The sequence below is a fragment of the Heterocephalus glaber genome, unplaced genomic scaffold (genome assembly GCF_053883595.1).
Source record: "Heterocephalus glaber isolate CG9 unplaced genomic scaffold, H.glaber_assembly_v1.0 deba00001457, whole genome shotgun sequence".
Classification (NCBI taxonomy): Eukaryota; Metazoa; Chordata; class Mammalia; order Rodentia; family Bathyergidae; genus Heterocephalus; species Heterocephalus glaber.
In genome coordinates, this window is record NW_028258305.1 from 22,699,271 (window position 1) to 22,727,083 (window position 27,813).

Consider the following 27,813-nt stretch of genomic DNA (forward strand, 5'->3'; position numbering starts at 1 on the left):
GGTCAAATCTCCGGAGGCCATTCAAATATTAACATTCACAGTGATGAACAGCCCCTCCCCCAAGTTCTCTGTAAGCAAATTGGAACAAACAACTAATCTAAAGCTGGTTGCTGGGAGACCAGTTGGGCAGGAGCCAAAGTCAGTGCAAATATCTGGAGAAGTCTTTGTTCCTGAGTTTCAGGAAAGAGGAGAGAAGGGGCTACCTGTAGATCACTCCATGCTGGTGGAGGAACATGAGCGCCGACGTGACCTCTGCAGCGTAGAACCGGGAACGAGGCTCATCAAATTTTCGGGAGCGCTGAATCTGGAACATGAGGTCTCCACCGTTGACATATTCCATGACAAAAAAGAGGCGATCCTGAAAGGAGAGAAGACAATACCATCAGGTCATTTCCCAGCAGCTGCCTACACCAGCCAGCATGATGTAACACTGACAAAAGCTAACAAGACCCAAGGGGAAGAAAGCTTGGAGGTGGGTGAATGCTTGTAGCACACAATCCAAAAGAGAAGATAAAGGAATAGGCACACAAATTAGGGTATGAATTAGGATATTATGTTAAAATGTCTTTGCCTTACTTTTGTGGACATCAGCTTGATCTAATGGAAGAAGCCTGAAACTGACAGAGGAGAACCAGGTCTTGGATTTGATCATAACTTTAGCTGTGGCACTGGACAAGTCTCTAGGTGCTAGGTACCTTCACCTGTGTGGTACACTGTTTAATGGTCCTCCACAAGGGTCCTGATTCGCGGCATGTGTGAATGATTATAGGGCACAAAAAGACTTTGTAGACATGATTCAATTGGGAATCTTGAGAAGGGGGGATTAGGGTGGGTCTCCAGGCTTAAATTGGTGTGGTGCAGCCATCAGTCAAAGAGTGCAGGAGGCCACCAGAAGCCAGAAGAAGCAAGGAACAGAGCCTCTGGAAGGAGACTGGTCTATTGCCCAACATCTACATTTTGCCCTGGCAACACCAACCTCAGACTCTGCCCTCTAGAACTGTGAATCAATTCTATTGTTTTAAAGACACTAAATTTGTGGTAATTTGTCAAGGCAGCTCTAGGAAACCTGAAATAACGTAATGTGAAATAAGTTGCAATACCAGTGACAGGAGGAAAGAGAGGAAATGACCATTTCCTGTGAGGACTACTTTTGGCTTTGGGGATTGTTCCTTCTAGGGTTCTTATGGCTCATTCCTAAGGCATCCTTCCGAACGGCCAAGCTACAGCCACACCTCACTGCAGGTGGCACCTCCTTATCTGTAATCTATGCTAACATGGAGAGAGGATGGATTGAAATCCACTTTTGTAGTTTCTTGACATTGTTTTTTCTAAGTGCCTAGCTTATGGGATGCTGTGCAAAGAAATATTAGCCATCATTGCTCTGGGGAGATTACAATCCAGGGCTGGAGATGGGGAATGGGAAGAATGATGGAAATGAAACAGCCCAGGAGCACAGTACACTAGAGACAGTGGGTGCCGAAAGGATTTGGAGAAAGGGCCACTGTCTGATGTGGAAGATGCATGGAGTGTTCTAGATGGAAACAGGGTATCTTAGGGACCAATAAAGTGACCAGGTCAGTTGGGAAGGAAGGTTAAGGGACAAGAAGGGAAAGGTGTATGGTTAACATATAGACAGAGTCTAAGTGAAGTTTCCCCAAGGAGATAGTTTTCCATCTAGACTGTAATAGTCATCCCTGGTGCTGCTTTATGTAGGAAGCATGCTTCCTTCATTATGTTCACCTTTGTGACAAAAGTCCACAGTTAAGAATTGTTAGTAGACCCTTTGCAGGCATTGCTAGAACTGCAGTGGCCAAAATGGAGTTCAATCCCTTCGTGACTTCAAATCGAAGCAAGAACCATAAAAGGCATTTCAATGTACGTCCCCACATTCGCAGGAAGAGTCTGTCTTCCTCTCCTTCCAAAGAGCTGAGGCAGAAGTATAAGGTTCCATCTATGCTCATCCAAGAGGATGATGGGCTCGGGTTGTTCGAGGACACTATAAAGGTCAGCAGACTGGCAAAGTAGTCCAGGTTTACAGGAAGAAATGTGTCATCTATACGGAATGGGTGTAGAGGGGAAAGGCAAGCGGCACAACTGTCCATGCGGACATTCACCCCAGCATGGTGGTCATCAACAGCCTACAACTAGAAAAAGACTTTAAAAGATCCTGGAATGAGAAGCCAAATCAGGCCAAGTAGGAAAGGAAAAGGAAAAGGAAAAATATAAGGAAGAAACAACTGAGATGATGCAGGGATAAAGTAATCTCATATACATTTGGGTTTTTTTTTGGTACCAGGGATCGAACTCGGGTCCTTGAGCTTGCAAGGCAAGTGGCAGAACCACTGAGCTAAATCCCCAGCCCTCATATACAATTTTAATTAAAAACTGCTAAAATTAAAAAAAAAATTGTCACCAATCCTAACCACCTTCTCCCCCTCCAAATCTCAGGAATTACTCAGGCTTCACTGGTATTCACAAAGCGCCTAAGGTCCAACTTCCCGTTTGTCTTGTGCTTCCCCTTCAAGGCCTGCCTGGTTTTTCCCCTACAGCACAGTTTTGTACTCGGAAGTCCAATGCTACCTTGCTGACTGCTCAGTTGGGCATCCCTTCTCCATTCCTATCCTCAGTTCAGAAACCAATGTGACTCTGACCCAATGAAATCAGCACCTCTAAGGGTGGGGCCTGAGCCCCTGCAACTGTCAAAGCTCTCTGGGTGATTGCAACGTGGGGCCAGGATAGAGGGCCACAGACTCTCAACCAGTACTTTACATCTGTGTGAAATAAACATTAGAAGTTATTCCTTTTTTTCTTTTCAAAGATTCTCTCAAGAACAAGAGTTCTCAAACTTGTGTATCAGAGTTACATGGAGACTGATTAGAAACCGGACTCCTGGACCCCTTACCCAGAGTCTCTGATTCAGAAGATTTGGAGTTGAGCATGAAAATTTGCTTTTCTACCAAGTTTGGAGCGGATGTTGATGTAGCTGGTCCATGGACCACACTTTGAGAACCTCTGCCCTTGAGCACCTGGGCAAGGCCTTCACATGGCAAGGGGGGGTGGCATCATTCATTACCAGGGCCCTACTAGAGGAACCACACCATCACATAGCTGAACCACCCTCACCATCTTCATCCTGAACCTGAGCTATAGCAACAATGGAGTATTTTCTTATCTGTATTTGAAAGAATCCTAATCTTTAAAAGGAAAAAATCCAAGCTGGGTGTGGTGGCACTGGGCTGCTGTAGTGAGTTTAAGGCCAGTTTAAACTACACGAGACTGTCTCAAAAACAACCACAACCAAAAAAAGGAAAAATCCTCCCCTCCCTGCCTTCCTTCCTGGCTGCCTTTATTCTACCAGCACTGAAAATACACATCTAAGGATAGGGGCTGAGGTATGAGAAAGAAGAGTTAATACACTGGCTGTGTGACCTCTGGCAAATGACTTTATCTCTCTGTACTCAGTTTTCTGGTCTGTAAAGATAAGGGTAATATAACCTGCCTTTCAGACTTCTTCTGAGATTAAATTATATGTTAAAATGCCTGGCTCGTAACTAGCATGAGCTCATAACTCCACAATGGTTGCCCGTGACTACTGTCATTAACAGTACTAGAGTTGTTATCATGATTATTGAATCTCTATTTTTTTTTCTGCCTTCACTCCAGCTTTCTTCCCCAACCATCTCCTCTTTCCACAAACACTGCTTCCTTTGGCTTTCAGACTGGTTTTCTTGCTGTGTCTAGCAGGAGCTCTTCTGCCTGTCTTACAGGCTTCTCCTCCCCTCAGCCATGAAGGGCAGGAATCTCACAAGGCCAGGTCCCAGGCCCTCTCCTTTCCTCACTCTACCCGTGTTGGACCATCACACCTGCAGTTTCTGAGGCCCTCTCCCCAGAAGGCTCACCATAGACCTCCGCTTGGGAATTCCCCTGTAAGCTCCACTTATCCAACTGTGTTTCTGCCCTCCTTCCAGATGCCTCCCAGCCACTCAAACCCAACATGTCCAAACTGACTCCATCACCTCCCCAGCAGGCTGGCCCTCTGCCAGTTTTACAAGTCAAAAAACTGGCAGTCATCCTTAATCCTCCTCTCCCTCATCTCTTACCTCTGCCACCACACCCCACAACTTTTACCTATTGTGACCCTACAGCTCGCGTCTGACTACTTCTATCTCCTCCATCATGATTACCAGTCTGACCCAAGCAACTGTCATGTCTTGTCTAGATTCTTGTGTCACCTTGTTAGTCATACTTCCCACATTCATTCCAGTCCCCGTCCAAATGCTGGTCACACTACAGGCAGAGGGACGCTGTTGAAATAGAAATCTGATTGCAATTCATTCAGTTTCCTCCTTTCACTCTGCTTAATTTTTTTAAAAACTTCTTGCTACTCTTAGAATAAATAGAAAACTCCTTAATATGTCTCAAGGCCTGTATGATCTCCTGAGTCATTTGCCTCCCAACTGTCCCTTGTTACCTTTGCCCCAGGACTTTGACTTATGTTGTTCCTGCTCGCTGGGATGATTTTCCCTCTCTTCTCCCACAGTGAATCCTTCCTCGGCCTTCAGATTTCACTGCTGCAATCTCGTCAAGAGAGCCGTCTCTGATTTCTCTGACAAGGTCAAATCCCCCTATTATGAGCAACATCCAGCTCAGCGGAGGTCTTATTTGTATAATTGATTTATGATCCCTGCCCAACAGTCTATACGTTTCAAGAAGGTAGGAACGCTTGGCAATTCTGGTCTATGTTTTTAAGGGAATTAGAGACTCCAAAGAGAAGCCGCTAGAATTCCCCTTTAAAAGTAAGTGTCACAATGGAAAAAGATTAAGGGCTTTAAGACAGAAACAGAACCAAAGGGTAGTCTAATATTTGTATTAGACTACTGCAAGTCTTTACTGTTTAATGAGTTAAAGAAGAGTCAGCCTGCCACAGGATGCCTCCTGTCAGCAGGCTCTGGAGACGGGTGACCATTCCTACCATTCCAGCTACACTGGGTCTGTCTGCATCAACAATCCAGCCTGGAACAGTTCTGTTGGCCCTTTGAAGAATCGAGTTTATTCTCCTGAGCAACCCCACTGACTATAAGCTCAAGATTGCCTAGGTAGGCACTGAACAATCTGTTCACTCTACTGAGCATCAGAAGAGGAGGAATTTTTGTTGCTTGAGCTCCTTAGGGCATCTCCAGCACTTAGAGCTGAGGTCCCTAGTGTATCCGTCTTGAGTGCCTGTGTTCTTTAATGCCCACCATGGCCCAGGATTCCAGTGCTAGAATTTCAAAAATAACCCAGAGTTGGTTTCCAATGTTATTTCTTTTGTTAACCTCATTTTGAACTATTCTTACTTTAGCCCACTTTGAACTTTAGTTTTAACCTGCTCTCTCTCAATACAGCTCAATGTGCATGGCCTCAAAGCATAATCAACCCTTTTTGCGATGTCAGGGATGTTTTAAAGTACGATAAATTTTTCCCTTCCCCTCCCTCTATTCAATGAGTCAGGCTTGTTGCTGACCTCCAACTCCAACACACTTGAGAAGCATGTTTTGATACAGAGCGAGAACCTCCAGTCATTCTGGGAACCACTTAATTATATAAACTGAAATCAAAAGAAAGCTGGCAAACCCAGCAGCTACTTATTAATCCCCTCTTGGCATCAGCAGAAAACAAAACAAAAACCAACTTCCTGGTAAAGTAAGCAAATATGTTTTCTGAGGTAATCAAAGCTTTTAAAAGCCTTATTCCACCTCCTCCTTCCTTAATCTCCCTTGAATGTCTAAAAAGTTACGGTCTTGTGATAGCAAGTAAAATAATAAAATTAAGAGAGCGATTAAGTGTCACGGCCATTTAGGGTAAGAATCGTTAATAATGACCTACGAGCTGACAGGGCCACACCATGTATTTGAGATTCCCAATGAGCACCACTTTGCCAGAGTGCCAACCTTCCTGTCTCTGCAGGGAAAGCTAGGCCCACCCTGTCCCTCTCGTAAGGTGTGATGGACAGATAGCCAGAGGCTTCCTCCTGGCAGCACGGCATGTCCTGCCATAAGGGTTTGTTTGGACACACATTCTCCATCATTTGTGAGATGTTTATATGTGCAAAGATTCTATCACTTTTGAGTCAATTTCATATGAGTGATCAACAAAAGACTAGACTTGGAACACTCTGCCTTGGATGCACCAGTGATGGCATGAACAATTTCTCCAGTGTACCATCTCCTTTTCCCTTTCATGTCTAAATCAACTAACTCATTAATTCAACAAATCTTTCCTGAGTGCTCAGCCCTCAGTGAGGTGCCTGAAGGATATGGAGAATGATGTAAGCCATGGCTTTGGTTTCTAAGAGCTAGGAATGGATCATGGAGAACAACAGAATGCAACACAAGATGCTATATCATATGTACTCAACTCTCTGGTATTGAATCAGACTGTAAAACCTGTGTATGTGGTTTATATCTATCTTCTTGGCCCCTGAAGAAAATAATCATTTGTCAGATGTGCAGGAGATTTAGGGATGGAGGGAAAGGCAAGAGAGGGGAGAGGAAGAGGACATTAAAATGATATCACATGCACATGTACCAATTCCCCACAATGAATGTATTCATTAGATACTGTAAACATGGCCTAAGAAAAAAATAAAAATTTTTAAAAGGGAATGAAAATAAGCTATTCTCCTTCTTCACTATTATACTTTCTATACTTATACTATTATAATATTACATATATTATATATTGTAATATTATAATACTTATACTATTATACTTTCTTGCTCGAACCAAAAGAAAGATCCAACAACTTTGGGACACTCAGCCAAACAGATCTTATTTTCCCCGTATTGATTGTTAAGCCACAAAGAAAGAACAGTTGCCACTGTAATAAACAAACAACTTTCCAGCTGTGGCACCAACACGATCCGTGTGGACATAACATGACGTTCTACATGTGGGTGCAGCACTGAATGCTAGTGTCACAGATCTGGCCACTGTCACTGTCGGGAGGTTGGTACAGATACTAAAAAGGGATTTTTTTCTTCTTACTGGAGACTCATCTGTCAATTCGGAGAAAATCAGACTCATCTGAATAATAATGATCATTAATAATATAAATTTTCCTATGCAACAACAACAATCACCTTAATAATGTTTAAAAATGTCATTTTCACACATTTCCTGCCTTTTTAAAAGGCCTTCTACACCCTCTACTCCCATTGTTGAATGTGTCACTCAAGTGATGACATTGATGTGGCCTTTCACCAAATTCCAGATTATTACAACCAAATTCTCATAGCAATGACCAATTCCATCACCAATCAAAGTCTGGGAAATATAAAGCAGGTTTTCACATGGTTGCTTCTTTTTTTTCTGAATACAATGCATTATTTTCATTCATTTTGTTAAAAGCCACTTTATTGAGCTATGATTGACATACAGAAAGCTGTGAATATTTTATGTACAGAACCTGATGAGCTTGAGAATAAGTATATACCAGCGAAGGCAACACCACACTCGATGGCATGAACACATCTGTCACTTCTGAAAGTATCTCCTACCCTCTTTACTATTTGTGTATGTGAGGTAGATCACAACAGAGGAACTACCCTTAGCACAATTTAAGGTACATAAAATAGTAGTACAAACTCTAGGCACTTTACTGCTCAGATGTCTAGAACTTACTCAGCTTAGTTAACTGGAACTCTGACCAATACCTCCTTGAACCCCATCCCCCCAGTCCTTAGCAACCACCATTCTAGTCCCTGGCCTTTTGTTTTATTTTTCAAGACAGGATCTTGCTATGCAGTTTGGGCTGGTGTTGAACTCACTATGTAGTCCAGACTGGCCTTTAACTTTCTGTGATCCTCTTGCCTTAGCTTACCAAGCTCTAGGGTTACAGTTGTGTGCCAACACATCTGGCAAGTCCCTGCTTTTATGAGTTCATCTATTTTAGTTTTATCATATAAAGGAGTATCATGTATAATTGTCTTTCTGTGTGTGTCTTATTTCACTTAGCATAACGCCCTCCAGTTTCATGTATATTACTGCATATGATAGCATTGCCTTCTTTTTAAAGGCTAAATAATACTGTATTGCACACAGGTGTGGCTGTTTCTTATCATAAGCCAGAGAGGGCAGTCAATCCTACTTTTAGTCAAAGGATAGATACCTTTTTTCTTGGAAACCCTTATCACCATGACAATTGGCCAGATAGTAAAAATTCCACACTTCAGTCTGCTGGTTGAGAAAGCATAACTTCATTCATGCATGTGTATTATTTGTTTCTAATTGCTTAAAATTGTACTGGTTTGACTTACACAGGATGGCCCAAGTTTAATGTGACCTAAAGCTGCACCAAACTGACTCGGCAAAGCTCAAATAAACATTTCCTGATTCTGATCAAAGCTGCACTTAGGAACAACCACAAGCCCCTGCCTCGGTGGCCCCCACGCTTCTGGGTGTGAAAGCCAGGGGGAGAAGAGAAGAGTTTCAGTCCAATCAGTCAGAGAACACTTTCACTCCTATAGGGGCCAACTATGTCTAATGCAAACAAAGTTTCTACCCCACACTATGATAGTGCCAGTGGAGCAGTGCCCAACCAGACTCTGGCTCACAGGCTGGGCACCAGAGTGGTCTCCTGCCAGAAGAGCAGCAGTATCTCCAGTTAAATAGGAATGGTGCATTGTTAGTTTTCTCTTTGAAAATGACAGAATCCAGAGTTCAGACAAGGAACCCACTGTGGAAAGCAGAGTGGTGTTGTTTGGGGAGACTGTTACTTTCTTCCGTTGCTTTACGTCCTGGCTGGCCCACCATCTTCCAGGATCCTGGCTTCCTCCTGGCTTCACTCCACTGGCTGCCTTCTCTATCACTTACCTCTTGTGAGGCATGGCTTCTGGCTCCTGTTCTGTGTCCCCAGCTATTCACTTGGATTCCAGGGAAGCAGTAAGCCTGTAGTACCTTCCCTCAGTCTCTTGCCTAATTCAGAGGCCTAGTCACCTTGCAGAGTTCTCACACTCTGTGCTAAGCCTGGGGCTCACGTATAGTCTGGTCCACCCACATGGTCAAGAGGATGACACAAGCAAAATTGTCTTTGATGATACCAAGAAATATTTTAAGCAGAAAGGAAAAAAAAAGTGGGTTTCTCACTGGGACCCACTGGCATCAAGTCACCTTTTTGAAGGCAAAGTTAAGGACCTGTGGAAAGTTCCTCACAATTCTTTTTAACCATATGCCTAAAAGTATTCTTATTCTACTCTCATCTGCCAAGTCAACCAAGGCCCAATGATTGGTCTTGCCTCTTACCACACTCTTCCCATGAGCTCAGGCTCCCATACAATCCAGGGGATGAATGCACCAAACTCTGCCCAGTCTATATGTACACGTTTTTGTGTCCTTGGCAGGACATAAGTGACCGACACGTCCTCTTCACAATGCCCCTTTCTTGAGAATCCCCACCTGCTTAGGTTCAGTGCTTGTATAGCTCAGTAAAGAACAGAAGGGGTTTCCTGGGTGTCCAACTTACTGCTGCTGGAGGTGGGCCCGCATAGCACTGCAGCAGCCATGAGGCTGCTCCTCTGGTCCAGAAACTCCTAGTCACCTTATCATCGTCTCTGTCAACAGAACACAGGTCATACTAGAGTTCTGATTTCCAGGAGGTCAGTGTGCTGAATACTATTGTAAATAAGCCTACAGTCCTGGATTAGGTCAATCTTAAACCATTTTATCACGGCTGCTATTGTTTTCTCTATCTTCCTTCTTTGCCTGCTTAACTCTATTTAGAAAGAAATCCTGTTAAAATGTGTTCCATCTATGTTAAAATGGCCAGTCAATTCAGGGAAGATAATCAAGGAAACTTTTCTCAATCTTGCATACACACAAGTGACTGAATCTTCATCACTTCTTTTCTAAGCATATGTAAGTTCTGCTCCTAGCACTCTGGGAGGCCTAGGCAAGAGGACTGCCGAGTTCAAGCAACTCAGTGAGGCTCTATCGCAAAATAAAAATATTTTAAAAGACTGAGGATGTAGTCAGTACAAAGGCCTTGGGTTCAATTTCCAATGAAGAAGAAGAAAAAAGAAGGAGAGGAAAGAGGGGAGAGAGGAGAGAGGAAAGGGAAGAGGGAAGAGGAGGAGGAAGTGGAAGAAGAAGAGGAAAAAATAATAGGGAGGAGGGAGAGGAGGAGGAAGTTGTGACAGTTTTAAAGACCAGCATCAGGAAACTGACCCCCAAACAAAGAAGGTATATCAACATTTTTCTTCAACTCTGGAAAAGAAATATAACCCTCTTAGTTGGGAATATTTAGGTTGATGGCGTCATACAAAGAGAGGGGAAAGGGCTGCCTTCTCATACTTCCCTGGTTTAGTCCTACAGACGTGTTGTTGGATTCATATGCATGGTTGCCCCAAACCACTTCATGATGGCAAGAAACAAGAAAGTGCAGGTGACATTTTCACTCTGCTAAATCCTCTTTCATGTTCTCAATGCTTTCACAAAGGTGAAACTAAGATGTGCTGATCTGGGGAAATTGGCAATTTGGAAAAAATACACTAATGTACGTATATACCTCAATTCTTTGGATTCTGAAGGCTGGGTTACATTGTTTTAAATCTCAAAGAGCAAGGCTGGAGGCTGCAGGCATGCTGGAGAGGATTTCCATACGAATTCACTAATACTTTCATTAGATGACAGTTAAAGCATGAACGGAGGTTTGTGGATTATTAAATTCTTTGATCTACACATTTCCACTTGGGTTTACTCTGAACAGTGAGCAGTGTGGTGAGGTAAACCTGTAAATATTTGGTGTAATAGCACAAGGCCCTCTGCAAAGAATTGGTGAACCACTGTGCTATTGGAAGAAGGTGCTGAATTCCCGAACATGTTTATTTAAGATATATGAGCACAGACTCTGATCCACACCATGCAGTCTGCACGAGGTAGGCTCTGGTACTTGCAGGGCAGAACAAAAACAGCCTGTGTTTAATCTGACCACAAGCCTTTTGTTCTCAGCTGCCTGGGAAGGTTGAGATGTAGACACAGCAGGTAAGAGCTGCTGGATGAGGCTGAAGTTCTGAAATGGACTGAGGACCAACAATCCAAATTGGAGACTGTTCTCTCCCAATGTAGAAATCCATTCTCTAACAGGACTGTTAGTGCTGTGAATGAGGAAAAGGCCAGGCGCCTCGGACTCACATGGAAATTGTTCATGATCAGTTTGCAGTCAATCCCTGTTGACAGTACTCTTTACACCAGCGTTTAATTTTTTCTGTCAGCTTTTTCCCATCTTCTTAGCTGCTGGCTCAGCCTGCCTGGATTCAAGTCCTAGCTCAGTTACATCCCAGCTGTGTGAACTTGGACAAACTCCCTGGCTGTGTAAACCTGAGGTGCTGGCATCCCCATGTGCACAACTGAGATTCAATAATAGCTACTACATGGAAAATTAAAAGAGATTGTCATGACTGTAGGCACCTGGTCCATAAAAATTGCTCAGGAAAATATTAGTTCTAATTTCTTATGCACCAGTCCCCCTTTCTATAGCTGCATATGGCTCGGTGATGGACAGATTTGAAATTGGTCAGTTCATTTGTATTTAAGAGGGCTTTCAAAAAGACCGTAATCTAGTTAGAGGAATAAGAACTTCCGGTTGAGAGTTCACACCAGGGATGGTACTGTATTACTTCTGAAGGAAAGCTCCACGGGGAAGGAGGACTTACAAGGGAGAGAACATCAAGATGAGCAGAGTTTGGGTTCCAGGTACAAAAAACACGAAGGCACAGGGATATCTCTGACCTTAGTAAACTTAGCCAATAGTTTGTATGGAGGAAACCAGCTCCTTCTTGCCCTTTTTCTTTTTTTTCCCGTAGCAAATTATAACTCATGGCAAATGTGAGGATACAAAAACAAGTAAAAATGGTTATCATTTATTGAGCACGCACCACATGTCGAGTATGGGTTACTTTTTCATGGATGCTAAACTCTTGAAAGCAGGCATCAAGCTCATGAATAGGTGACTTGCTAGGTAAGTAGTACAGTCAGAAGCTGAGATCAGGCTGGTCTGTTCCAAAGCCAACTCTCTCCAAGACACCAGGAGTCACCCTCAATATCATTCAACAAAGCTCATGTTTTATGCATCAAAAATAAAGATGTGTGAGGTGAAGTTTCCAGAGCGTGTGTCCAGGTTATTTTAAGCCTCTGTTCAGGTTATTTTTATACAGGTGGTCTTGTATCTCTAGAGAAATCTAAATTTCCTGACAAATGCCTGATAAATAAATTGATTCAAGACAGTGGGAACTGATTTTCTTAATGCTCAAAAAACATATGAATGAGTTTTATGTTTTCAACCATAAGCACCATGTAGGTATTTATTCTTGTTACTGATTTAAATACTTTTCTGCAAAGTACACCCCTGAGAACAAATCCCTACTTGTAGACATATACCATCACTGTCATCCACACAGGCCCTACCCTCAGCTTTCAGAGACCGTTTCAGAGAACAGGCTGACAACTTTAACTTTAGTAAGTAGACAGATTTCAGCCTGTGGGTGCTGGACAGCAGGTGAGGGAAAACACAGCAGAGGCCACCGAGCCTGACACTGTCTCAATGCCACTTCTCTTTTTCAAAGGGTCTCTACCATCACTGGGGACAAAGCCCAAACTGATCAGCAGCACTACTTCAGTATGCAGTATGCAGAAGAACCAACTCAGAACTTTTAAAAAATAGATTCCCAGATGCCACATCCAAATATTCTGAGTGACTAGGATATGAGGTTCTGCCGTTCTAACAACCACCCAGCTGTTGCAATGCTTTTATCCCAGGGCTTACAATTTGAATACCCAGTTTAGACTTCTCCCAATTGTCAATAACCTAAATTTCAACCTGATATCTCATGACTCCCTACTCTCTACTTGAGTTGATTTTTTTTTTTTAATATCACAACTACTCCTTGCTCTTGGTCACTGTTGAGCCATATGAACAACTAATCCAAGATTCTCCTCTGCACATCTTGAACACTTCCAATTCTCCTCTTCTTGGTAATGACTACTTGAATGAAGGCAGCCCTTAGAGAATTCTTCCTCTTCTAGATTCATGGCAATGTCTAAGCCACTCGTCTGATGATTAATCCTATTCTGTACATGACAACTTATGTCACTGTCGTGTATTCTGAAATCAGAGAGGATTATTTAATTTGGTGCTTCTACCCTACTTCTTCAACTGGACTTTCTCAGTCCTGAAGAACAGGAATTATGCTTTACACAAATGTCAACCAATACATAATTAATTACTGATTAAACATGTCAATCAATATATTCAATTTAATTTCAGTTCTGCATGGCTATCATCATCTGAATTATCAAGGTGGCTGAGCACTATTATTCTAGATAATCCAATTCAACACCATGTCATGGTCTTGACTACCACAGCAGACCTTAACATCCCTTTCTGAATGCTTTACTGAACCTAACAGAGTGGGTATGCTTATACATTAATAGCTTATTCTTTATGTGATTCACCCATACTTATATTCATCATGATCTATGATCCTTTCTTTTTTATTAGTGCACGTTTGCATTACATAATAAGTTCATTGTGGGGAGTTAGGTCTTGCTGTGCAATTCAGGCTGGCCTCCAACTCACAATCCTCCTGTCTCAGCCTCCCAACTATGAACCTTCTTTTAAAACTCCCAAAGTGGCTGGGTGTGATTGTGCATGTGTGACTGTGCATTCCCCAGCTACTGGGGTAGTTGAGGTCAGAGAGTTGGAAATTTGAGGCCCACCTAGGTGACTTAGTGAGGCCCTGTCTCAAAATAAAATGAAAAAGGCTGAGGATGTAACAACACTAGAGCACTTATCAGACATGTGCAAGACCCTGGGTTCAACCCCCAATACTGAAAAAACATCTTGTCTTAGTCACATTCCCATCACTAGGACCAAATACCTGACACCCACATCTTATTTGGTATTTTTAGACATCCTAGTATTTTATTTTGTATTTTTAAATTGCTAATGAGATTGAGAATGTTGCTACAGACTTCCTAGCCATTAAGGTTTTCTTTTCTGAAAATGATCTCCTGATGACCTCTATCCATCCTTCTACTGGGTTTGCTCTTTTTGTTTGCTGCTGCTGCTGACATTGTGTATATTCTGGATTCTAATATGTCATTGATTGCGGATGTCACAAACATCTTCTACTCTATTGCTTGTCTGTTAACTCTGTTGTGTCATCTGTGGAATAAATAACCTTTATTTGTTTGTTTGTTTGTTTATTCTCTATACTGGGGATCAAAGTCAGGAACTTGCACCTGCAAGGCAGGCAGGGTGCCACTGAGCCAAATCCCTGACCCTGTTTTTTTGGAGTCAAATTCAACATTTTCCCCTTTATTGTTTATTTGTTTGGGGATCTTGTTTAGAAAAATCTTCTGCAACTTAGGTCTCCAAACTACTCTAATATTTTCTTCTAATAGTTTCTATATTACCTTTCAGATTTAGGTCTTAAGGTCTTTAATCCATTTAGAGTTGTTGGTTTTTTTATGTTGTGAAGTAGGGATTTAATTTCATTTTCTCTATAAAGAGAGCCAAACTTCCCCAAAATCATCTGCTAAAATGATCTATTTTTAATAGGATTTGTGGGGTCACCTAGTTCACTCTATTTCTGCATATCACGAGTGTGCCACTGGGTTCCTTATTTTGCTCTATTTGTTTACGTTTGTGTGTTTCTGCATTGATACACTACTCTACACTGATTAACTTACTTCTAAGTTATGTTAATATCTGGTAGGGTAGGCCTCTCCTTAGCTTTTCCTTTTAAAAATTATCTTTGCTAGTCAAAGATTTTAGTCTTCCAATCACATTTTAGAATCAATCTGTATAAAAATCCTGCTGGAATTTTGTAATTTCTTTGATATATTAATATCAGGAGAAATCAGATCTTTACAAGATTAGTTGTCCAACACCCCTCCACACACAATGCTGTTTCTATTAGTTCAGCTCTTCTAAAAATATGTTTTCATATGGGCCAGGGATTTAGCTCAGTGGTGACACCCACATCTTAAAGGAGAGATTTATTTATTTTCCAGTGGGTTCAGTCCAAAGTCAGCTGGCTTCAAGGCAGAAACGCACTGTGGATGGGGATGATGAAGGAAAGCTAGTAGAATATGGAGAGAGGAGCCAGGGTCAAGAATATACGTATTATGGTTTAGATATAAAATGGCTCCCAAAGACTCAGGTGTTTTGAAGGTGGTTGGATCGGGGGCACTATAGCTGATTTGCTGTTGGGAGTAGGGAGCAGAGGAGGGTCATTGGTGGCATGACTGGAAGGGTGTATGTCTCTCCCAGGCTCCTCCTTTTGCCCTGTGCTTCCTCGCCTCCATGACGGGAGCAGCTGTCCTCTGCCCAGGCCCTTCCACCATGGTTTCTGCTTGGAGCCAGCTGACTATGGACTGAACGTCTAAAAAAATGAGCCAAATAAACCTCTCCTCTTTCAGGTTGTAGGTATCAGTTATTCTGTTCCAGAAATAAGGAAGTAACTGAGACAATACTCCCAGGAAATGCCCCAGGGACCTACCTCCAGCTGGGCCCCACCTTGGAGCAGTACATTCAGCCATGAACTCACCAATGCATTCATCTGATGAGTACAGCACCTCATGATCCAATCACCTAAAAACTCTGCCTCTGAACACATGAGACTTTTGGGGGAGATATTTTCAGATCTAAACCGTAACAAATCCCAAAGGTAGCTTCTACCCATCAACAGTGTCAAAGTGCAGGCAAAAAACAGCGCTGTAGTCTCTCACCAACAATGAAAACAAAAGATTTTTAAATTGCCTTCTGACTAATTTCTCAGTTGAGGACAGAATCAGTAAGACATTACATAAATTACAATATTATGTAATAAAAGACCATTCCTGTGCAATACTGATCTATGAGCAATTCAATGCCAGGAAATTAAATAAGTGCTTGGAAAACTGGTTTATTTCCATAAGTTACTGTACCCCCACCATGTGTCAGATTCTTGGTTTGCCTAGTTAGGACAGCTAAGCAACAAGGAAACTGGCTTCTTGAGAAGGAGTAATCCCTCCACTTGGACCTCCAGGCTCAGCTGTAAACTAACTGGAAGTGTTGGGCATGGCTGTGCATGGCTGCCAGTCAATCTTCTGCAGATATCTGTGAGCACCTGCTAGATGCCAGCAGTGTGCCTATAACATGTGACCTGTTTCTTCTTCATGTTTCTCCCAGAATTTTAAGACATGTCTAGCCTTGACATTATACTTGTGGCTTTGTTTTGTGCTTTGCAGACTGGACCTAAATCTGAAGGGAACATGCTGAAGAGATGAGCAAAACCACAAGGACACAGTTCAAAATTCAGTCTTAGGCTGAAAGTCCTCCCCTTCCTCTGCCTCTGCCTCTGCCTCTGAAGCAGGGCCCACAGATTTCTCAGGTGGATTCTCATGGTCCCAGACCATTCTAAGTGACAGTCCTCTCCCATCCACCAAATCATTTCAAACAAGTTATTTTGACGAACAAGGACTCACTACGATGTACACACCATTCATTTGGCACTTACTCAAATATAATATGAAACCCTTTTTTTTCTTTTTTTGATACTTGGATTGAACCCTCAGCTCATCACACACTAATCCTACCACTGAGATACACACCTAAGCCTTGATATGGTGTTATCTTGCATAGGATCAGCCTGAAGTTTTATCTTTATAAAGAAATGCATTGCTTGGCCAATTAACAGCCAATTCAAATGCATACAATTTTAAAAAATAATTTAAGAACATACAGTGGACACTCACGTTGCAACTGGCTTGACATACGAACAACTTGGTTAATTAGATTAATAGGAGATTCATCTGTCTCTTGTTATCCATAGCGTGTATCCAGGTAAACATCTAGCTCTCAGCTGTACTGACTTACAACCAATCTGAGCTATAGCCAGCCCTGGGGAATGTATCGTGTTCATAAGTCAAGGGTCCACTGTACATTTCTGAGTATACCAGTTAACACTCATCTATTTCACAAATGAGATAATTAAAACTACTATCTTTTTATCATGGTAAGTTATCATCTGCCTGGAAACAGATTGTTAGCAATTATGATTCCTGTTCACATAAAGAAATAATGTCGTTTCTTTGAATATATTCCATATAGTTCAGGTCAACTCCCAGTTCTAACTGCCCAAATTAGTTTTCTTTTGCTGTGTACCTTTGTTTAGATAAAACTCTGCCAATTTAGTTAAAACCGGAGCACTGACAATAATGAGCAGGAACACACCACCAATCCAGAGACAGGCCACAGCATTAACTCTTCCCGTCTCTATAACCAAGGACACAGTTCCCACAGACATACAATCAAAGGTTAGCCAGTGACAACAGTTGCCATAGCCTAAAAGCACAGCAAGCACTGCTCTGATTATCCAAGTGGAAATTTTATAAAAGATACAGGTCATGACTTCTAATAGTTTGTTTTGTTAAACAAATTTCTATCTATGTTCATACTTTTTTCTTCTATTATCTTTATCCAGTTTTAGGATTAGCACAATGTCGAGTTCCTAAAATGAGGGGAGAAGTGTTCCTTCTTTTTTCTGCTTTAATTGTTTGATATAATTTATCAGTTAAAATGTTTATGAGCCTGCTGCTGTCATATAGGTAGGTTTTCAAGCTAGGAATATACTTTCTTTAATAGGTGCTATTCAAATGTTCTACTTCCTCCAGAGTTAGTTTCATTAATTTGTCTTCTAAATTACTTCTTAGAAGTTGTCAAATTTATTTCAAAAAAGATTTTTGTAATATGCTTCCTATATCTTTTTAAATTCTGTAAAATCTGTGGTAACGTCTCCTAGATCTTAATATTGTAATTTAAAGAATGTATAACTGATACTGTGTAACAGGAAGAAAAGGTCTAAAAAACCAGGGGAATTGGGAGGAGCAGGGGAAGGGTAAAAAGGGAAAGGAAAAAATATGAGAAGAGGAAAAAAATGGAAACAAGGTCTTTGCAAATAGGGAAGGGTGGAGGGGGTGAAGGGAGGGCAAGGGAAGGGGAAAAAAAAATAAGAACCAAGAGACTCATGTAATGGTACAAGATCCCAATGATGAATGTAACTGTATTGTATACCTAAAATGTACCAATAAAGTTAATGGGGGAAAAAAAAAAGATACAGATCAGTTCACAGACTATGTCCCAAGCACTGAAAGTAACATTTTCACAGTATTTTTGAACAAAAGGTAATGGGTCATGTAAGTTGCTAAATGAATGTACATCTAGATTCCTAATGTGAATAGATGGCTTCCTGCCTTCTTCCTCTGGAAAGTGGAAGTCAAGATGCAACGTATGGCCTTGGCCAATTCAACCCCTACTTATCTATTTCCATTCATAAATTTTGGGAAAAAGAAAGAGGAGGAAAGAAGGTGATGTCAAAATAAATAGTGAGGTATATCACTTCTATTACTTCAGTATTTTCTTTGGGGTGATTTTAGCCAAGCCAGCACTCAAATAGGAATGTTGGCAGAAAGAGAGGGGAAAACAGATACAACAACACAAAGGAAAGGAGTTTATACATGCTTCCCCCTCATGTGATATTGTAAGGGGCCATCTCATCATCCCACAGCCCTTAGAGTCCCTTGCCATTTCCATGTCCTTCCGCTAGGCCACAGCCTGCAACCCCCACACCCTCTCAAGGGAAATGCCAGTTCAAAATGGCAGCTGGGCTGCTCATGTGACCTTTTCTAAATGTCTAGGAAATTGCAGTCTCACAAGGGATTCTGGACTTTTCCAATGACTGGACAGGGCACGGGGATGAAATATAGTCTCAGAAGTCATAGTTAAGACACAGTTCCACTCAGTCCCATCTGTATAAGGCATGTGTGTAATTAGTTTCTGAAGGGACAATGCTATCAGCTGAAGCATCACTCAACTGGTCTGTTCTATTTTTTAAACTTTTTCACTTTCCTAGAACCAGCAACATGGCTCAAAGCACCTGTGACCACTTGTGGTTTGGAAATAAAGATACTTTAGGATAACCTTCCTATTGGGAAAAATTCAAAATTTCTTTTTCATATATGTTTCTGTCCTTTAGGGACATCAGGTCTTGATCATGAAGATAAAGCAAAGACCCCTTCAGAAGTATATCTAATTCTAGAGCAGGAAGGTAAAGGGGATTCTGCTGAAATCAAAAAAGTAATTTCTCTAAATTCAGTTATAACAGATCTTATCTGAACTGTGTGGCCATCAGAGACAAATATTTCCTGGTTATTCCAATGGGAAGAACAGCAAATCTTTTACCAAAATGGCCTTGTTAGTGTCCTGAGTCTGAAGTTTAAATGGACAGCAGAGAAGGTGGCTTTTCGTTGGTAGAAGCAGAGAAAGTCCTTGCAAGAAGTGACACCTTCAATCCTCCTTTGGGATTTTAACAGCATGTGAGAAATTATGGCAAACCCAAGCCACTGAGATTCTTCGAGGAGTTGCACAGCCCCCTCCCCCTGGAATACTACATAAACAGCATTCTTTTAAGACACAGAACTTCAACAGTATATCGCCTTTTTCTCTATCTTAATAGTCGCCTTTATTTTTAGCATTACTAGAGTTAGAACCCAGGGCTTCACACATACTAAGCAAGTGGTCTACCACTGAGCTGCACACCCTTCACCAATAGTGGCTTTTAGGTTTAACTTATCCCGGAGTTCCATCACCATCCCTCTCCTCTACTACTTTTCCTGTCTGAATAAAAGCAGCTTGGAGAATTAACGTCATATAATCCATAATACTAGTTTTGTAGTATGGCAAAATTTAAATACACATTTTGAAAAGTCAAGACTGTATAAGGGTCATATCATTTAAAAACATGGTCTTACACTTAGAAAGCCAACACTTTCTCCTTCATTCTGGGGTTAAAAATGAAGCCCCAAATCTGTAGAAAGATGAAGCTCACTGTGAGCAATGGTGGTCTGCTTCAGCCCTCCTGTCCCCAGCCCTTCTCCCCACACCCATAGGAAACAGGAGACTACGCCCATAGGCCATTGATTTAGACCAATAGAGACCCAAGTAAGCATAAAGTCACAAACTTCTGTCAATACTGAGAAGCAAAGAGAAAGTCCAAGAGAGTTACTAAAAATTCTGTAAATGTTACTCTGCCTTCTGTACCAATTTATAAGTTTTAGACCAATGAGGGATTTTCTGATTCCCATAATTCACCAAAAGAGAGATTATCCTCAGAAAATGCCCTTTTGCATTTCCCTAATTCTCCTTCCTATCTAATCTAGAAAACGGCATTCAGTAAGACTTTGCCTCTAGTGCAGGCTGCTGATGATAATCTGATCCCTTGGGCTATGATTTCAACATTAGTAGCTAAGAATGGTCCTTCCATTTATTAAAGAAACCATCAGTGCAAGGAAATCTGATTATTCTGGGGTTGCCAATTAGTACTGAGAAATATATCATCAACTAAAATACATGTGAACTTCATTTGTAATTAGGTAACTTCAGTTGTCAAAGAAATATGACTACATATATTATGAGAAGTTAATCCTTTTCCTAGATAACAAAACATAATTAGACAATAAAGGATTTGAGGACTACAGCCCCAGATAGTCCACAGTTTGGGGAGTGAGAGAGGAACTGGGATCCCATGAATTCATTAGTAATGAATGCTCCACCCTCTTCCCAGGTTATTTAATAATCTGTTTCTTAACTGAGTTCAATAGGAAAATGCTACTCTAATATAGGCAGCAGAGGAGTTACTAATTACTGAAGAAGGAAGTGGAATTGAGTCTCTGTCCAATTAGACACTTTGCAAATCCTTTCCTGACCCTTTCAAGACGGCCACAGTTGCTGAATTCTCTGTTCTGGGAGTACGCTTGACTTCTATTTGAAAATTCAAGGGAAAATAAACAAACTTGAGCCACTTCTCAGTGCCTCAAATAGCTCTTTCCAAAGATGAGCTCTATTCCTCACCAAGTGGGTTCTTTAGGGTCCAGGTCTCAGAACCTGGGGTTCGTGCTCTCGAGTTGAGGAAAATTCAGAAATTATTTCAACTGTTTTCATTTTTGAAGTGAAAAAAATCAAGGAGAATGCTTATGTATCTATTGTGTTTTAAAAAGGCAGTTCTGATTCTGACTTTTTGTCTATTTTTTTCCTGTCCAACTTTAGGATCTTGCATATAAAAGGAAGCATGCTACAATGCTGGAAAGTTTCTCCTTCCATAAGTTGCACATTTGCTCAGCTAGATACATAGAAGGCATTTCAGGTATTCAGCTTCCTGTTCCTGGCCTTGGATGGACCAAACATAATAACCAGTTATAATTTTATCAATATTAGCCCACTTAGCTCTGCCTTTCAACTATCTTCGCCCTCTAGTGGCAGAAAGAGTTAACTACAAGCTACGGAGTAATTTGATGGTAGAGAGAAAACATGATCCACTTTCTCCACTCCCGTTTTCTTGTGTGATTTCTAAGAATCCATTTAGTAAAATAGTAGAACTGCTTGAATAATTCCATTATATTTTTAAGAGTAGGAAAAGTACATTGATAAGTTTAGCTTTTATCCTTCAATTCTTACTTAAAAGAACATGGGTGGTGGGGCTGGGGATGTAGCACTGTAAGAGCACATGCCTACCGTGCACACAATTCTGGGTTCAATTCTCAGTGCAGCACCTGGAAAAAGTTATATGTACAAAGAATACAGGCGGGAAAGAGGGCCTGGTGGGTTGGGCAATCGAGCAAAAAAGAAAACATTGCAGAGAGTCCCGGCATCATTTTGTCCAACTTTATCATTTACCTTTTAGTCCCTATACTTTGTGCCCAGTCCATAATTCCCAGGGACAGTTTTAGATTCCCAGCAGGACATTTCTGGCACATGGGGTTCTCATGACTTCTGGGAGAATGACATGCATGAAAAAGTCTGACTAGATGGAGTGAGATGTATCTGCGCAGGATGCACCCACAGGGAGAACCTGTCACCAGAACATGAAACCTAGCCTTCATATCAGATTGTGTTCCTGAGAGTCTGAGACCTTACCCTGGGGAAGGGAGTGGGAACCACTGTTTAGCTTGCTCATCCCCACATGCCCAGTACCTGACATAAGCACTTTATAGCCAGCAGGAGAGCAAGAAGTATCTAAACGGTGCATGGGTGAGAGGGAGATACAGAAAGAGGGCTCAGGAAGGCAAGCACCCTGCTCATCTCAGGGCAGTGATCACCAGTCCCCTTTCCCCCCAACAACTAAAGGGGAGGGGGCTGAAACTCTATTTCAAGAATCCTTACAGAATTAGGAGGCACCTCGGGGGCCGGGCACTTTCAGTAACAGGGGGATTCCCCTTTTATAATTTTAGATCATAAACCTCTGTGTCGCCATGCTAAGGGCAGAATCTGGGCCTCACACACGCTAGCCAAGTGCTCTGCCACTGAGCCTCATCCTAGCCCGCACCAGGATTCACTTGAAGCAAGGATTCCATGAGTAAAACTGCCTGAAACCACACTCTACACTCTGGTCTCAGCACGGTAACAATGAACCTGGAGATCCCTCCTCCTCTGAACCAGAGACAACAAAACTAACAGACCTGGGTAGGTGGGTAGAATGAATAGGATATCATTAAAGACATAATAAAATCTGACTACAAGGTTGACAAGACCAGACAGGGTATTTCTTTGGGTCCCTGGGATGAACGTACAGATGCAGTTACCAAAAGGGAGTGCTAAGTGTGTCTCATGTGGAGCTCTCTTGGTGCCCTGTTCCCACTGGCACTTAGAGGTCCCGGACAGAAAGGAGGCTTCATGTGGGAATGCAAGTGGGCACTGCTGGCCCTCTCCGGTCCTGCCTATTCCACCTTGGCCACAGCTCTGGCTTGGTGAGAATGGGGGCTGCCACAGCCAGGGCAGCTCTACGCCAACTTACTTAATCCTGCACTTTGCCCACCCCAAGTCCCATTCATGGCAAGTGCCATGAAACCATGTGTGGAACTGTTCCTCCAACAGTGCAGGCTCTTCTGCTGTCCAGGCAATGGTCATGGAAGGCAAGGGCTGTCTTGACCTTGTAGGTAGTGACTGCACATGAACTTGCTACCTTAGACACTCATGTCACTAACTTCAGGTCTGGGGGCTGAAAGTGCATTCTCAAAAGGACACAGTGTGTTCTCTAGACATAGTATGTGACTTTTCTCCCAACTTCCATAGCATGCGATTCAGAGCCAAAGATATGCTCTGATGTTCTTTAATATAATACAGAATAATTCACATTTAATTTATTCACTGTGCATTTTTCCTTTAGTCCTTTAAACGCTTATTTTATTTGGTTTTAATTTTTGCCCTATATATGGTAATGATGCAAACACATGGCCTTGAGCAGAAAGCAATAAATGTCAAAACAGCTCTCGGATGCTCAATATCTCCTCAATTTCAGTTTATTTCAGAGATAATTCAAATACTGTCTTAAATGAGCAAATTACAAGTGGCAAGCAGATAAGCAGGACCAAACGCAGGCTTTTCAGGTTGCTGAACAGCAGAGGGAATAAACAAAATGATGAACTACCTTTCAAATTTGCATGGAACCATCAGCAAACTCAGTGTTAGCAATGGCTTTGAAGGTGGCGTTTTGTAAATCTGAGTGTGGGGACAGAATGGAGAAGCCCTGGTGCTGTAAGGACTGGCAGTTACAACAGTGGTGCTGGCAACCTCTGCTGCGTGGCGAGGCTGGTCTTTGGCTGATGCAGCCCCCTGGACTAAGACCCTGCATCTGAGCAGTTGTGAAAGAAATTTTTTTCTGATCAAAGAAAGAAAAGTACAGATAAATCGACATTAATACTCTTTTATTTAAAAGTGCCCTGTTAAGTGACAGGATGCAGTGACATTCAGGGTGACTGAAGTAGGGCATGTGGGACAGCTGGGAAACTATAAGCCCTCAGACTGTGGTCCCACCTCCTCCCTCCAGGAGACAGGTACAACCCATCCTGCACTGACATCCTTGCCACAATTTTGTCACCTGAAACAATTCTTGCCTCCTCTTCTCCACTGCCTGCCTCCACTGCTGAATTTATGGGATTTAAAATTCAGGCCTTCGCCTGCTGCACAAGCACAAGGACCCAAGTTCAATCCCCGGTACCAAAAAATAAAATAAAATAAAATTCAGGCCTTTTGGCTTCTTTGGTTGAAGTTTGGTTCGATCAAGTAAATATTTAGCATCCTGAACAATGAATTGGTTCCTCTGGAAACATTTCATTCCACCCCTACACCATGAGCATGTACAGCCCAGCCAGTCCTGATCCAGGTTTTCTGAGGACTGGCTGGGTCGGCTCGCTGATCTCCTTTCGTTTGACCTGCCATGGGCCACTTACCCTGGGACATTTGTGTCCCAGAGAGAAGGATAACATCTGCTGAAGCTGCAAACGCTTCTGGCCCTCCCTCCAACCTGTCTCAGTCACTTCACCAAACAGGAAATGAACTAGATGACCCCTCAACTTCTTCCAGTTTGACCTACAAAGTCATGAGGAAAGGGGGAATGTACCTATCATTTTGCTGTTGCCTATCAGGAAGTTAGGGGACAGGAAAACGGATTGGGTGAAGAGGCAACTCTTGAGGTCTGATACCACACGAACCCAGGGTCTTCACACTGAGATACATCCCCAGCCTGTTTTATTTTCTTGAGACGGGGTCTTGCTAAGTTGCCTAAGGTGGGATCTGAACTTTCAACCCTCCTTTTTTATTTTGTTTTGTTTTTCGGTACTGGGGATCGAACTCGGGTGCTTGTGCTTGCGCAGCAGGTGGCGAAACCACTGAGCTAAATCCCTGACCCCTCAACCCTCCTGCCTCAGCCTCCCAAGCCACTGGACTGCATTTTTTTTTTTTGTCATCAGCTGATGAGTGTCCTTTTGCCTTTCCTGTGTTTTAGCCAGCGCAAGAAGAATCACTGGGTAATCCATACAGCGATACTTATACTCAGATCTTTTCACAAATGGTTGTTTATCATATCCTCACTGCATCTTAGAAGGGAGACAAATAACTATATCCTGATCCTCATTTTTTGTGGAGGAACAAATTGAACTCCTGAAGGCCTAAGTAAAAACCACAGACTCAAACAAAACAAAACACAAGGTCATATAGTAATTCAGCAAATTAGAAGCAGAATTTGTTTTCGTAATGCATAAATCTTACTTTCTAATACTTTATACCAATAATTTTATAAAACATAAAGCTCTGAATTGGGGAGATCTTGGTGGGGAAAAGACTGTATTTTCCAAAGATAGTAGCAATGACAGTTCTCATTCTACATAGTCCTGGAGATGGGATGGACTTTTGTGGTAGAAGTCATGCTACATGATCCTCAAAGCTACATCATGGAAGGTAATGCAGTTTCCACACTGGTCACCAGAATATTCTTTAGGTCTCTCTGTTTCTCTTTTTTTAGACACAGGGTCTTGTTATATTGGCAAGACTAGCCTTGAACTCCTGTGCTCCAAAGATATTCCTGCCTTTCTGGTAGCTGGAACACAGGTGGGTACCAACACACATGGCTGGAATTGTCTCTTTTGAAAATGCTGGCTATCATTTAAGTGGTATCACTGCTCTGAGGCCACCAAGCTGCAAGGAAGCCCAAGTCAAGGCCTCACAGGGAGGGGATGCACAGTCGGACACTGGCTGCTTCCAACATATTCAATCCACTCTATGATGGTGGCCACACAGAAGCCCTGAGCCATGGCCAGCATGCTGGGCCTTGGGGTTCGAGGGTTATTTCTTCTGCAGCCTTAGTTATCAAAACCATTCCACATGCCACCTGTCAGAGGAGGGGCCCCTTTCACTTGGATTTTCTCATTACTATTAGAAGCACAGATCCTATTACTTGATAAAAGTTTTACAGCTATCTTTAAGAATAAGAAAAGGTAGTTTCAACTCTGCCACTACTTTCTAAAGGATGGCATGATGACAAGATCTAACTCCAGGTTTGACTGCTGGTAACCAATATTTGGAGATAAAGAAAATGTGACTTATAATGCACAGGTAGGCTCTTAATGAATAGATTAAAGACAAAAAAGATCTCAAGTCTGGAAACACTTGAATTCACTAACTGCTGCCAATTTCTGTCTTAACATAATACCTTGTGAGAAAGCAAAGATGAAAGGATTTAGGAAAAGTACCATACCACCTCTTCAGATGATACGTAGGAAAAGAACAGCGTATCACAGGCTCCTTAAGGAAACTGTAATTCTATGTAAAAGTCACTACATGCCTGGCTCACAAAATAGGGGCTGTGGTGAAGGGTGGATGGAGCTTCTGTCTTCTGGGACAGTATTTGAAGACAAGCACACCCAGAAGAGAGAAATCTGAAAGTGATGCCCCTGAAGGAGCTATATGGGGGGAGGGGGGCCAGGGATATTAATAATGAAGATGATTAAGATAAAATGTAATTACTATTTCCAAATACGGTAACAGGGAACAGCTGAGTTCCTACCAGCTTCACCTACCTAATTCACTCCTACACAACTAGCTCTCATTTTATAAATTAGAAAAACAACACAAAACAAAGCCTAACATTACAGAGGGTGTTTGCGGCAGAGTCAGGACTGGAACCCAGAAAGCTGGACCCCTAAGTCTTGTACGTGTGACCAATCAGACTTGGTAAACACAGTTCAGAAGCACAGGACCAGACCAAGAGGACAGAGCACAGAAAGCTAACACCAATGGTGGCACAAGAAGAATTTCCTCTTCAGTAGGTGTATAAAAGAACCAACAGTTTCAGGAAGGAGCTTCCTATTGCAGAAATGCAGAAGCTGGAGACCAGCTGTGGAAGAATTTTGGCTCCCACTGAGAGTAAACTAGACGCCCTCTAAGAGACATCTGCACATCCTGGGATTCTGGGCCTTGGTGAAACTGCAGGGGCTCTAATGGGCAAGCATTGTCCTGAGGACTGAAGATTTCTCATCCTCCTGTAATTCTTCTCTCCCTACCACTTTATACACATGGATACACACTCTTAGTGGGCAGAGGCTGAATCAGCACCCAACAGAAGAAAAACCCTCGATAAAGTGCCAGGAAACTTACCTTGCTGTGTAACTGAATGAACCATTAATGTCTCCCTGCTTCAGTGTCCTCCATTATCAAACCAGGGTGATTAGAAGTGGAATGGGGTGTGCTGGGTGAGGCCTAGAGCCAGGCTGCCTGGTTATGGGCTCAGTGATTCCTTGACTAGCTGCAAATCACAAAGCCATTTCTGGCCTCAATTTCCTCAGTATAAAACAGGAGTGATAATAGTATCCACCTCCTAGAGCTGTTGGCAAATCCCACAAGTTAATAATTCATAAAGTGCTCAGAATAGAACCTTCCATCTAGCAAGTATAAAATAAGTGTGAGTTAAAGTGCAGACAATCATAATTATTCACTTATCTCTCCACGAGGGTGAGATAGTGAGAGAAAGTACACACAGGACTACTCTGAAATAAGAAGTACAGTAGCTGTTGCTGGTGGGTATGTAAAATGGTACAGCTACTGTGGAAAAACAGCATGGTAGTTCCTCAAAAAATTAAAAATAGAATTTTAATTTCATTAAGTAGTACAAGGAATTAATTTTAATATCATTTCTGGGTATATACCACCAAAAATCTGAAAGCGAGGTCTCAAAGAATTACCTACACACCCCTGTTCGCAGCAGCATCATTCATAATAGCTAAAATGTGGAAGCAAATCAGGCATGCATCAACAGATGAACAGATCAGCAAAATGTGGTCTATCCCTACAATGAAGCATCATCATTCAGTTCTAAAATGGAAAGAAATTCTGACACCTGTACAACATGGATGAACCTTGAGGATATGTTTTTTTAAAAAAGCTTGTCACACAGACAAATACTGTAG

General features: G+C 42.1%; 1 protein-coding gene and 1 pseudogene across 3 annotated transcripts in view; one reads left to right on the plus strand and one right to left on the minus strand.

Moving 5' to 3' along the window:
* The window catches only part of Prkce (protein kinase C epsilon), a 511,185-nt gene that overhangs the window by 88,781 nt on the left and 394,591 nt on the right, over positions 1-27,813 (minus strand). For all 3 annotated transcript variants that reach the window (XM_087216080.1, XM_004839392.4, XM_004839393.4), the window contains one exon: positions 204-358. In XM_087216080.1, coding sequence (XP_087072206.1) covers positions 204-358 — 155 coding nt within the window. The remainder of the gene's footprint in view (positions 1-203; positions 359-27,813) is intronic.
* On the plus strand, positions 355-6,636 carry LOC147826986 (large ribosomal subunit protein uL24 pseudogene; annotated as a pseudogene).